The sequence below is a fragment of the Scomber japonicus genome, chromosome 8, assembly GCF_027409825.1.
Source record: "Scomber japonicus isolate fScoJap1 chromosome 8, fScoJap1.pri, whole genome shotgun sequence".
NCBI lineage: Eukaryota > Metazoa > Chordata > Actinopteri > Scombriformes > Scombridae > Scomber > Scomber japonicus.
The window spans coordinates 10,420,998-10,435,318 of NC_070585.1; the positions used below are offsets into that span (position 1 = coordinate 10,420,998).

The 14,321-nt window shown below is 43.4% G+C and overlaps 1 protein-coding gene across 1 annotated transcript in view; it reads right to left on the minus strand.

The window, feature by feature from the left end:
- Positions 1-11,414: 11,414 nt before the first annotated feature.
- The window catches only part of efnb1 (ephrin-B1), a 56,012-nt gene continuing 53,105 nt past the window's right edge, over positions 11,415-14,321 (minus strand). Inside the window, exons 4-5 of the mRNA XM_053324139.1 lie at positions 13,805-13,912; positions 11,415-12,054 (exon numbers count right to left, since the gene is read on the minus strand). Of these exons, the coding sequence (XP_053180114.1) occupies positions 11,660-12,054; positions 13,805-13,912 (503 nt within the window). The 3' untranslated portion in view covers positions 11,415-11,659. The remainder of the gene's footprint in view (positions 12,055-13,804; positions 13,913-14,321) is intronic.

Genomic DNA, 14,321 nt, shown 5'->3' on the forward strand with positions numbered 1-14,321 from the left:
TATGAGTATCGAAACAAATCTAAGAAGTTATTAGTTGTGATTGAGGTCTGATAGCAATTAGTCTCACTCCAGCACACAGACTGACTCCTGTCTAATGATGTCATTGACCTTGTCACCCCTCCGGAGGTCAAAGTGTCCATGTTAAACCATGCGTAATGGTTCCGTGTTTGGACTACAAGGGGCTGTCCAGCTAAATGGTGATGGATCGCTTCTTTTTGCCGCTGGTGGTGTGTGTTGCATCAGATGATACGGGTCTCAACATGATACGCAGTTGATTAAATCAATACTCCAAGGAAATGTGTGGTGGGTTCCATTTCAATCCAATAACACAGGGGCTTTAGGTTTATGTGTGCGCACGTGCCTGCACATGTATGAGAGTAAATGCGCGTACCCTTGAGGAGCATTTGTACAGAACACAAAATAAAGGACAAGGACGTTTGTGTTTGTTTGCAATATATATTTTGAAATTAGGCCATCAACAGCAAATACACACCTCTAAAGAGGTATTCATGTTCATCTGAAAACACACGAAAGCAGAAATCTCGCCACTATCAACGATGACTAGACTAGATGATCGTGGTCATTTACTGCCCCGGGTTGCTAAATCATAAGAAAGAGATGGAAAATGACAGAAGGCCCAGCAGGCAAACACAGAGGAATATTTTTCTATTTTCTCTGGCTAGTTTATTAGATTTATTTGTAAAGAAGAGCCCAGCTGCTTCTAAGGCACAAACAACGAATGAGGCTGGTGAAGAGATGAAAGATCTGGATATAGAATAGTAGATATCAAAGAATATCCACTCGCATGACCACCGCTTCGCATGTTAGCAGGACAGGTGGTGCCCTGAGGCTGCACACGAAAAATTCATGCACAGTGTACATCACAGTGTTAGCATACAAACACACGGAAACACGCGAGAGCTCACAACAAGGAAAAGAATGTGTTCTATTTTACTCCTTTGCTTACCTGTTTTCTTGTCTTCTTTCTACTTTTTTCATTCTTTCTTTCTTTCTTTCACCCCAGCGGTGACCCGTTGCAACCCCCAGTCTAATGACCGCCGCAGTTTGACACTCATTAAAGGTGGTCAATTAACCAGAGGGCCTGGAGTCACTTTCATTAGACGGCTTGTAAAGGTCCATTTCAGTCTGGCTTTAAACACAGAGGGGGGCAGACAGGACGGGTGCTGGGGGTACCTGGACCTCGAGTGGTTGCAGTTGTAGATGCAGGAGGGGGGTGGGGGACGTTATTTAAAACGTGTGAGTGAATAAATTAAAAAAAATCTCTGGAGAGTCATTTGTTTTGTTTGTTATTTGTTTTGTTGAACTGGATTCTGTTGGTGTTTTATGGAAACAAACTCAAATGGTAAAAAACAGTGAAATTGCTGAACAGAGCACAGAAAATGAGATCTCATGAGAGAGAGGATGAAAAACAGAGCCATCTGTGCCGAGGGTTGGCTCTCTAAAGATGATCTGGTCTCATTTCAATCCTTTGTATCACTCCTTTACAGTAAATCAAGGGAGGGACTTTTTTTCCCGACTGTTTGAGCTTCTCTGTGCGTGCATTCCTTCTTATGGCTGCATGTGTGTGTATATGTGTGTGTGTGCTAATATAGATGCGAGTGCACCATGGGGGAATGTTTTTCCCATTTTGCATGCTTCATGCTGTAACATAGCTTTGTATGTGTGTGTGTGTGTGTGTGTGTGTGTGTATGTATCTGGTTTTAGGCAGAAAGCGTCTCCCGGTCCCAGGCCTCTGGAGTCATCAGCCTGTGAAGGTCAAGTCTGATTCAGAAAGAGACAAGGCAGATTGGCATGGAAATGGAATCTGCTGTCTCTGTGCCAAACGTCCAGACTGACTGACTGACTGCCCTCAGCCTCTCATCACATCCAAGTCTATCCTCTCATCGCACCGTCCACTCCTTCTTTTTGCTGCTGCCTCTGCATACCAATATCAGTATAACACAGAGGAAGAACAGCCCTGAAATGGGCCTGTTTAATAATCACGATGTCAAACAATGTCTGCATGAACGGGAAACATGATTCCAGCTGTTAGTGCAGCAAGGAACCATCTGCTTAAAGCAGAGCTGTCTCATCTCATTGCTGTTTTGCATATGGCAGATTTAGCCTTAAGTCATTTTTAAGCAGTAATTTTATAATGAAACAAGAAATGCACTTATTGAGTTAATGTATTCATAAGCAGCCGCTACTAAGAAATATTGTTCAAATGTTTATTATATCTTAAAGAGAGAAGTCAAGTTAGATGAGTTGTATAAGGCCTAATGTCTGTGTATGTGTGTGTGTGTGTGTGTGTGTGTGTTCTGCTGTTGTATGTAATGAGCATGCGCTTTTGATATGAATGAGTGCATTGAGGCGTGAGATGAGTATGTGCCTGCTGGTACGGAATGAGTCCTTGTACTTCTTGTGTGTGTTTGATTTTGTGACTGGGCTGTGTGTGTTTGTGTGTGTGTGTGTGTGTGTGTGTGTGTGAGAGAGAGAGAGAGAGAGAGAGAGAGCGAGGGGAGGGGGGGGTGTTCATTGGGCTGAAATGGGTCCCTGCCTTTCATGAATATTCAGTCACCCCCCATGTTCCACTGATGTCTCACTGATGTCAGTTTGCGTGTGGGAAAACGAGTTGCCCTGGCAACAATGCTCCCCCAAAGCTGTTTTTACTGCTGCAAAAAAAAGGGGATCTGTACAGTAGTTCTTCCCCAAAATGCCAAGTGTGGTTGTCTGGAGTTGGTAATAAAATACAGCTGAGCGAAATCTTCATGATCCCATGTGGCACCCTTAAAACTAGGGCAGCACTTAGGTCACATGTTTAGGTCAGTAACCCTTCACTGAGGGATTCTCTAATGCATCCTGTCAACCGCTGTGCCACTACAACATTGCAGGGAACACAAAGGCACGTCAGCGCCTGCTCATGATGCTCCCTGACTGCTCTTCTCAGTTTTAATTTCTCTGCCGGGGGTTTTTACACTGTGAATTTGTCTGTTAACTTGAAAAAGCCCTGATATAAAAGGTCTGTTTAACGAGATACGTTATTATTCTGACACTGTCATTGTCAAACGGAGATGTGGGCAGACAAGCAGGAATGCACACACATTCGCTCACGCACTCTATATCCGTCAGCATCCACCATGTCTGCCCCCACAGATGTTGCCTAGTATTTAGGTCAGTTAGTTTGCAGATGGGTGGTCAGCAACGCTTGTATTAGCTTGGGTTTCCAGGAACTGATACAATAGGCCACTCAGCTCTCAGGCCACCCTGGAGAGGCTGGAAGTACGGCTCTTTATAATTATAACGGACAGTTTTCGCTTAGAGATACCAAACAGCATTAACACCCTGCTTATGACTGTTAATTACAAGCTTTAGACTGCTGTGAAAATCAGAGGCACTGATGAATGCCTCTGCTGTAAGTGTGGAGATAAGATTCCTCATATGACCATGGACTATTATGTTACTACTATTGTCTGCTATACCAGCAACAGGTTAAGTATTCCTCCTACTGATGATCTTACTGCCACTGCCAATAAGATCATTGTCAAGCATTTTCCCATTTAAAAGTCAGCTCATGTACCTGTTGAGTTTAATTGTCCTGTGACCATACTTAAGGCTATACATGCACTGGTCACGCTTCAATTATTTCATCAATGTTTAAGATTACTAAATGTCAACTTACTCATTCACACACAGTATGGACTAATCTTGTTTTCATTCATGTTTCATTCAATATTCTCATCTTCTTTTTCAATATTTTCACAATTTTATTCAGTTGTCTCAGGTTTCTGTTCAGTGTCCCCATGATTTATTTAAAATTCTGAAATTGTTATTTCATATTCTCATGTTTTTGTTGGATTGTTTTTCCAAATCAATATTACATTAAATATTTATTTACAGTCATAGTTTCTGGGTTTTTCTCAATAATCTCAGGTTCTCATTTAAAAGACAAGGTTTTTATTCAATATTTTAAAGTTTACTGTCAGTATTCTGAGGTTATATCTAATATGCTCTGGTTTGGATTAAATATTAATACTTTTTGTTCAATATTATCTGGAATTGTGTAACATTTTCAGCTTCTCATTCAATATTCTCAGGTTATGACTCAGTATTTTCAGGTTTTCATTCAATGTTCTAAAAGTTTCATTCAGGTTTGACATTGATATTTACTTAAATGGTATGCCACTGACTTGGACATTGAATTTAACTGGAAAAAAATGAATTCACATCTTGGATTTTACTAGACATGCATACTAAATTTCCTGTCCTTCACCTTGCTGTCAGTCAGCCAAGGCCAAGACACAAATGCATGATTGATGTAGCTTAAAAACAGGTTTTTAAAAAAAAAGTTTAATAAACACCAACAATGCATACAAGGGGAAAAAAGCCCATTACTCCAAAGTACAAATGCGTGTCTGCATTTGCAGGGGTGACTCTTTTGTAGTTTTAAACATCAAGAGCAGTTTGAGTGAAAGGGGGGAAATGAGAGAGACAGAAGGAACCAAAGCTTCAAGGCATAATACTGTAATTGGAAAATTGTGCAAATGCATTTTGGAGTCATGTTATATAAATGGCCAGCAGAGATAATGCCTGAGATTCAAGGCATGGCCTAATTGAGAGTAGAAGATGGAGGATGGATGGAGGAGGAGAGGGGTGGTGTTGCTGAGGGGGAGAATGAAGTGTGGGTTTTAAATTGGGTGAAGGAAATGTGGATGGAAATGGGATGTTTTCAGAGATGTGGGAAGGAGGGAGGGAGGCAGAGAGTGAGCTGTTTCTCTTTAAAGGGGAGGAGGGAAAGAAAGAAAGGGAATAATTCCCACTTTCTCCCTTGGTCTCCACACCTGTGACCCAGCAGCCAGCTGCCCCAGCTATTTCTCCCATAAGTGTGTGTTGTTTTTTTATGTGAGTAAGTTTCTGTGGCTCTCACAGGCTCTCTCTGTATGATTGATGAGTCTCAGTCAAACCTGGATCTCTGCCATAGCACAGGCCTGATCGGGCATGTTCTGGTCATAACAATGCCATCAATATGTGGCTGACGGGTGTGCATATGTGTGTGTGTGTGTGTGTGTGTGTGTGTGTGTATGTAATGAAACATAAAGATGAAGCATAACATAACCCCAGAGAACCCGGGATACTTTGGTGGAATATCCATTTCCTGCCCCTCTGAGGGATTAGAGAGGAACTTTGTTTAGATATAGTTCCTGCCATTGATTGGAATTTGAATCACATTAATTAGTCCTTTCATGAACTGTCCACATGTTACTGTTTGACTGATGAACTCTTCTTTCATGGGTTTTTCTTCTCTCAGTTTCCGTTTCTTTGCGTCGTCTCAGGTTTCCCGTGTTGCTGCGGTAGGATTGACGAAAAAAAAAATCTGCTTGATATTTGATGAGCAGCATTTGATGAAAAGCATTAGTGTGCGTGCATTATTTATGAATGGCGAGTGATGCATTAACTCATTAAAAATGTATATGTAGCCTACATTACATGAGAAAGAACATGTCTCATAGCATGTTGTATTGATTCTGGTGTGAATTACGAGTCTCCTGCACGATCCATATGAAAAAACATTAGGAGATGGCTCACCAAAATCGCTTAAGAGCCATATATTGACGGCCTCTCCCCCTGGATGTGTGGTCACAGTTGAGAAGTTGCAGAGTTCTGAACTTGCTTGCTTCAACAGATCAAGGGTAGTGTCTGCACATGCAGCAGATTTTGTGCGGGAGCAGATTGTGTGAAATAACGTGAGGGGAAACTAAGATGCGGTGCCAACTTACACCGTTAAAGGAATCGGACCAGAGTTATTGAATTCTTTCCCTCATCTGGTTAGCTATCACCTTACATCTCCCGCTGACAACTTTATTTTCCATCCACGGCTTCCTCACAAGCTCTACTGGCCTCATAAGGAGTGAAAAAGGTTTGCCTTGCCAGCAGTGATGTAGTAGCAAACAAAATGATAAGTAAGCTATGCTAATGTACAAGCGGTTGGTGATCATCTGAGGCAAACAACCACCAGCGCAATCTAAAATGAATTACACAGCTCGGAAAAAGTATTAATCTATGCTTCCTCACCTTAAAAAACCCTGCATTTAGTTTGATAGTAATTACTGTGGTGGCCACGCAGTATGAATTTATAATGTGCAATTTTCGTCAGGCCAAGAAAAAAAGTTGAACATCACAAATAAAAAAATTAAAAAAGTAAGTCTGCTTTGCTTGAAGGTCTCAATGCCTCAAAAGTGACTGTAATAATCTCTAGGGATTTACTTCTTTTCCACATTACCAACTGTTGTTAAAAAACTCAACACTAGAGGAAAAAAAGAAGCTTACTTAGAAGTTCTTTTCACAATTAGTATTCACAGTCATGGATGAGAATGAGTGTAAGTTAAATTGTTCCCAAGCCACCTAAAACCGCTGGCAGCTGTTGCTTTCCCAGGTGACTTGTTTCATCTACAAAGACATGTGAGCCACCATTTTACACGATAAGAAAAAATAAAATAAAACAATGTGAGGAATTACACATGCTCAGATCAAGTGTGAAAACTCATGAGGATGTTTTAGCTGCAGTCTAAATATGCAGATGATGTAGAGTCTGTACATGCAAATGGGAAAATTTGGACGTAAAGATGGCTGCATTGAATGTAATGAAAAGAGATAACACTTGATCACCCTTGTAAGCTGCTGGGGAGTCTTCTAATGATGCAGCAATATATACACAGAGTACATGTTAAGCATTAAAAAAACCCAATTCTTGAATTTCAGCCGAATGTGGAACAGATATTTGATTCAATCAAGATCCAAAAATGAGAAGGAAAAATACTGCGGTGCATGCTTCAATGGTAATATATCTTTATTTTTGTGATGTTGACTCTGTTGTAGAACAACTAATGCACACACACGCGCACACACACACACACACACACACACACACACACACACACACACACACACACACACATATACAGAACAACATGGAGTCACATATAGCTCAGTGGGGGGAAGGTTTTAATAAACCCACAGAAATGTGGATCTATGGGGGCGTCTCGGGACTGAGCCAGGAAACCAGATGAACGTACCTGCCCCGGGGCATGGATAGAAACAGCGAGGGTGGGGGTAGTGGTGGTGGTGGGAGGGGAGGCGGGACGGGACGGGGGGGACGGGGCAGTGAAGCCACAGGCACATTATGTCTCTCACTGCCCTGACTTTTTCTCTCTCCTCCCATCAGTCTTTTTGCTCGCCCACTCCGTCTCTGCTCACATCATCAGCCACACGAAAGCCATGCCCACAAACACTGATGTGTTTGTCAGAGAAAATGCCCAATCACTTTAATAACATTTCATGCCATCTCTGCTTTCACCAAGGACTTGGAGTTTGTTCCTCAGTCGGATAAGCGCAGACTGTAATTTCAGACAAACGCAATGGAAATGCAGAGTGCAGCCAATCAGATTTAATCATGTATGAAGAAATGTAATTTTGGAGGACACCAGGGCAGAGCGGGTTGATACGGGTATTAGTTACTATGCAAAAAGGCGTGTCCATCCTCCCCTAATATGAATTTATGAAGCCTGCTTGTGATTTCAATCTGACTAATGTATCAGAACAAACCCATCTGTGCAGCACTGACCCCTGAGGTGAGGGGTTTGGGGGTGGGAGGGGGGCTGAGAGGGAAGTGCTGAGTGTGGGCGGCTGGTTTATGCACCCACCATGAACTAAGGTGGTCATTGAGATGAGGAAACAATCTTTTACCCACATTTATAAAGCCTGATAGAAAAACAAAGAAGGAAGAGAGAGAGACCAAGTTCCATGGGAAAAATTTTATTTATCAATATGCGGTAGTTTCCAAACTGGTGGAACATTATTTCCATTGTAGCTGGTGCCAATAGGTTACGCTGAGAAGCGGCGAAAAAGTGAATGGAAAAAAAAAATTAAAATAAAATAACAAAACTTGACAGTTATGATTCAAACAAAGGGAAACAAATTCAACAGGTTTTGCTTACACATGCACATTGAAAAATAATACTGTGGCTTTGAACAATAGCAGAAATCAACCTACAGTGAGGCTCATACGATGAGCCATCAACCAACATCCTTGTGCTAAATTAGGAAAGGAGGGATGACAAAGGAGAGAGGCGGAGGGAGGGAAAGAGAAAGAGAGAGCAACTTTAAAACAAAGGACCGCCTGGGAGATAATGAGTGGTGTAAACCGGATGATTTATTGGTGAGCGCAGAACGGTCACACTCTCATACATGGCCCCTTTTCTTGTTCCTCTCCCTTTCTCCCGCTCTCTCTCTCTCTCTCTCTACGTTTCTCTCTGTCTGGCCCAATACACTTATTAAAACTGAGAAAAGATTAATCTTTCTGGACCAAAGTGTTTCTGTTACATCTCATAATGGAGTGGAAGGTGTAGGTAACTCAAAGGCAGTGGAATAACACAGTCTTCATATGCAGAGTTAAGTGCTGTCTCCAACAGGGAAAGGGCCTTATCAGTGACCTATCTGTTTCAAAGCCGCTTGGTGACAAACCTTCAGTACTGAACAGCTTCTGAGGAACTACAATCCTGTTGAATGGCGATGTAAAAACTCTGAACCCCAGTTTTTTATTTTTTTTTCTAACACGTGTGGTAACAAAGACTTTTTGACAATACTGGACGCTGCAAAAAAAGACAGCTTGTGTGTCCGTTGCAATATTCAGTTCAACTCTAAAAGAAAAGAAAATAAAAAAATATTGCAAACAGAGACAAAAAAATGCAAGGATTCATACAAAACACACTTTAAAAAGACAGCTATTTACAAACATCCTCCATTACAAAAATCTAGTCTTAAATTTTTCTTATGAGCAGTGTTCAGGTGAAATTACATCTTAAATTGGGCTCTATCCATGTATTTACATTTCTCTGTTATCTCCTTTTAATTTTTTTTTCTCCCCCAAATTTGAATAACATTAAGTGGTCACTAGAAATGAATGAAAATGAAACATGGGTTCGTGGTAATTTGGTAATGACTCCCTTGGCTGGTGTAGGTGAAGGGATGCGCACCGATCCGAAACAAAAATATTTGATCTAGATGTGTTTCACAGAGGGCCGCTGAGGGCTGCATGCTGAGTTAAAACACAGAACCGCAAAAGCACGAGCAGCTGTTTAGGCTGTTAACTCTGAGGTTAACGACACGCAAAAGCCACTGGAGTCTTCCCCAAGTCTTCAAGCAGGGCTGCCTTTTAACTCAGCAGTGTATATCCGTGGATGGCGATAGTATGTGGCAGCGGATGATAGGTGCCTCTGCCGGTGAATGTTTATTCACCGGCAGTCTGACCGTTTGACTCGAGATAAACCTGGACCCGTCAGTCTCGGTGTGTCTGTGCATGTGTGTGTGTGTGTGTGTGTGTGTTTGTGTGCACATGTGCGTCAAACGTCAGCTCGTGTCTGCATGCTGAGGAATAGCTGTCCTTATCTGCTCCCCTCTCCTCTCACACATCATTAACTGGGACTGCGGTGCTCCGTACTTTGGCAGCCACACTCTTTGGAGCACCTAGTTCCACTCCCCAAAACAAGTCTGCTCAGCTGCTAGACCACAGAAGCATTCACACATATACACACACACATACACATAGGAAAACTGCAAATATAAGCACAAATAAGCACTCAGACATAGAAACACCTACATGTGCACACAGACAGATTGGAACAAACCCCCTCCTCCTACACACACACACACACACCTAAAAGTGATCTTCGGTGTGCACACACCCAGCTGCAGTAAATCCTGTCTCGGTGCCGCTGCCCTGGGCTGTGTGATAGCTGAGCTGCAGTGTCCTCGCTGGCTGAACACCTTGACTGTGGAATATTCTGCGCAGCATTTTTATTCACAGCACAACTGGCGAGAGGATGGAAAAATGAATGCTAAACTACCTCCCCCTCACCCCTCATCAACCATCGCCCCCCGCCTCTCCCACCCCCATCCCTGCCGCCATATTCCTCTCAGGTTAAAGCCAAGTCACAGGAACATTTTCTCCTTTTATCCGCCACTCTCGCTCTCTCTCCTCCCCGGCTGGTGAGTGTGGGCACGGAGATGGCACATAGATTAGTCACATGCTGGCGACACCACTGACTGTGCACTCCACTGACTCATCTACAGATGGCAGCCAATTGGCATCTGATGATACTGTATCCCAATGTTCAGCCGTGGATCGCCATCCAACTTATATATAGGGCATCCTACCTATGTAGGCCAGCCAATTAAGGCTGCCCATCCAACCTACACCCACCTAGCCCAGACAGCAGGAACCAAACTAACTGTTTGATGCTTACACTGTAGCAGCAGAAGCTAGAACAAACACAATTTAATGTGCCTGCTGTCTTAAAAAATCATCTCCATGTAAGCTCATCAGCGCTCGAAGAGTTTTGTTAAGATCTTGGGCATGTCTGTCTGACGGCGCCTCAGTCTGTCTTGTTTTTTGAAGCTTGTGATACAGTAACTCAGTGTTCTGCCCCTAAGCCAATAAGTCTGCCTAGATACAAGACTGGTCTGGACATGCCCGCACACACATACACACACACACACACACACACACACAGACACACACACATATACACACATACACACACACAGAACACACCCTCAAATACACACAGGTAGGTCATAAATACCAGAGTAATGGTAAAGCTCATATCAGACAAGTGGAGAAGGGAGTGTTTCCGGAAACACATACACACATACACACCTTGACTTCCACAGTCCAGGTCAAGGTATTTTCTCCGGAGTTAAAAAAACAACAAAAAAACCCAAAATGAACACAATGGATGATATGGGTGGTGAGATAATGGAGTAATAATGATGATCTATTCAACTCTATACATTGTGCACTTGTAGGAAAAGTCTAACAAAATACAACTGCTTTGTGAACTGAATCAGGGTCGAGAAAATCCTCCATCAAAAATAGTAAGTAAGGCAAACATCAGAGGTGCGAAGGGAGAGGAACACATTATTTCACACACTGTGTCTGAAACCTGAGCTATCTGGAGAGTTTCCTGGCCCAGCACGGAGCCCTGACTAACACACACGCACACATGCACGCAGACACACACACAAACACAAAATTTTATGCTTGCACACAAACTGCAGGCTGAGTGGCGTTCGGAGGCCTGTGTCTGCCTGTTTCTGGCTAGTGTGCTAGGATGGTGTGTTTAATTGGGTGTAGCACAGACTGTACTTCGGGGAGCTGAGATAAGTTATATCCCGCCCGTTAAAGGGGGACAGCCAACAAGGAAGCTAGAGTTCCATCTGTCGGTTCGCTCCGGCCACGCCCCCCCCCCCATGGCGGAGCACAGCAGGGAGACGTTAGAAGGTTGGAGGTGAAGGTAGGTGAAGGAAGGAGGAGGAGGAGGAGGGTGGAGGAAGGGGGTGTGGGGGGGCGGGGGGGGGGGGGGGGGGGATTGTCAGACAACCCAAACAAACAGAATAAACTTTTCTCATCAGTCAGCTTGAAAGCCCGCTGATTACTGGTCAGTGCGTGTCTCTCCAGATTTGTGCAGCAGGTGGTAGAAATAACAGGGGCTTGAAGGAACCATCAAGTCCCCAAAATGCAAAGGAAAGTGTTCTTTCCGAGAACATAAATCAAGCGCTCCTCTCATTCTCTCTCCTGGCTCTGTCGCTGGCTGCGCGGAGAGTTTCAGACTTTGTAGTAGATGTTGGCAGGGCTCTGCGGGGGCATCTCCTGGACAATGTAGACGGGGTGGCCATAGTCGCCGCTCACCTTCTCATAGTGAGGGCAGTAGTTGTTCTCTGTCCGCAGCGGAATGATGATATCACTTGGCTCCGTGCCGGCCGTGCCCGCTGGCAGCTTGGGATTGGACAGCGTGCTGAGAGACAGCGCGGAAGGGCGTGGCTGCGAGTGGGCGTTTTTCCTGGAGCGCTTGCGCATCTTGATGAGCAGAATGACGAGGAGGAGGATGAGCAGGAGGAAGATGATGCAGCCGGCCCCGATGGCGGAGAACACAGCCACTTTGGAGCCAAGGATGCCGTCTGAGTTTGCAGAGGAACCAGACTGGTCTTGATTCATGTGGTCTAGAGAGAGAAATAAAAAAGAGAGACGGGCTTAGATAATCAGAGCAGTAATAACATTTACAGTAAGCCTGTCATGTGGAGATCTTACTGTTCTCTGCCTAAATCAACTGTGATCACTTCCCCGTTTCTTGTTTGCTCTATATGACTAACAGCCCCATTGATGTAATGTAATTAAATTAGCTTAGTCAAAATAGCCTACTAATGAAATCTGTAGTCATCACTCAACACAACCGAGATTCCTGCTCTGATAAGATTGAGCCCAGGCAAGTTCTGCGACATGTCGAGGCCACATTTGTATGGCAAAGGCCAAGTGAGATATGAAAGAAATGAGGAGGGCATATCTGAACATCTGATTTTATTTTATCCTTTTGTCTAAGGGGCTCAGGATGGAGGGAAAGGGGGGGGGGTTGTTACTGGATGGGAGAAAGAATGACTGGCTCCTCCAGTGACTGAAATCTGAGATGAACCAAATCTGTTTTCCATGTATGCATGCAGCTGCTGCCAAAGAGCTGCACTCACCCCCTCCACCACCTCTTTACTGTCCATGACCCCCACTCCAACCCCCACCCCCCCTCCCCCTAAAACCACCACTGACACACACACACACAAAAGCCCCATACCTCCGGAGACTGTCATCCCCACTAATGACTGTGTCTCCACACTCGGCTGACCACTCTGCACTTAACCATTTATTGAGATGGGGATAACTACGCCTTATGCCTTATCACGAGTAAATGACATCACTGAAAGCTACCGATTCCAGCCGTATCTGTGAAATCAGAGGCGCAAGGAATTTCGTACATTCTGGGCACTTGCAGAGCAGAGAGAGAGAGAGGCTGTCAGAAATTTCATTCCTGAAATATCAGCCCCTCAAACCGCAGTGACATGTCCTTCATTCCACCCTCCACTTCTTCACTTGACATAATCACTGATCTAACAATGGCAGACAGGTAAAAGCCCGGCTACAGGAAAAAAGTGACATTAGGAAATCTTTTTATGGAGCAACTAATGTCAAATAAGCAATTATTAAATGAGGACAGCTTATCACATGGGGACAGGCAGTGGCTTGGAATAAGTTTCGTGGCATACAAAGTTGTGGAGTAAGTCAAAAAGTTAGTATAGGGAAAGATGTAAAAGAAAGAAAAAAAGAAAAGAAATGTGCCCTCCTGTGAAAAGCAGCTATGAAAGGTATGGGTTAAAAAACAGGAAACAAGGAGGGCCCAGAGCATCCACGGAGGCTCAAATGACTTCTTCAATTATCTCTGCTTTTAATCTTCATTTATCTGCAATTCTAATGAGGTTTTAAAAAGATATATAATAAAGGAATCTTTCTTTGGGTGCAGCACATCCTTTATGTACAGTAGGATTAAGTAAAGTGACTCTGGGTGAGCTGTATTTGTTTTGGGTGGGGTTTCATCTTGTTATATTGCAACACTGCATGTTAGTGGGTGTAATTTCACAACAGTTGTTTTACACCTATTTTAGCATGTTGACCTCTTAAAAAAATGAAAAGAGCGCCTGCGGCATGAAAAGCCATGTGAGAGAGTACATGCTTTGAGAGACTCAACTATGATTTTTATTTTCTCTTTTCAGGCTAAATGTGATTAATTATTAGAGGAACCCTAGAGGCTGTGAATATTCGTTTTTTACATTTCAAAAACCTTTATTTTACTAAAATATTTGTACTCCAGAAACTAGAAAGCATTCCGTAATGATTCTCAAGCTGCGGTTTGTCTGTCAATCTGCTCACCAGTGTTTCCTGGCATGTCGGGTAGATTGTGACCCTGGTCAGGCGGGCTGGGACTGGACTCCGGTATGGTGTTGTCTTCTGGAACCTCGGGGTTCACTGCGTTTGGGACTGTGGGAAACAAAAAAACACAGAAACTCAGCCTTGGCAAGCTGCATGTGATGAATTACAATGACTTCCTCCTCTGTATCAGAAAGGATTATTTTTTATTATCTTTTGATATATCTTTTATACACAGAGAAGGTTATCTTTGCATGTGTTGAAAGCTTCTCAGAAGTGAAGATGAAAGCACAAAAAAAGGAAGGACAAGTTAGCGAACGTCTGTGAAACACGCCAGTATCCCTGTCCTCTCGTAAAAAATGAGCTCACATCTACATCAGCAGCTCCTTTAGCAAACACTCCGACAGTCATCTCAAACACTGACACATTCATGAGAACGCAGGACACACACATACACACGTGCATGCAAACACACATAAGGACACACCTACAATATACTTACAATACACTTAGGCATGGC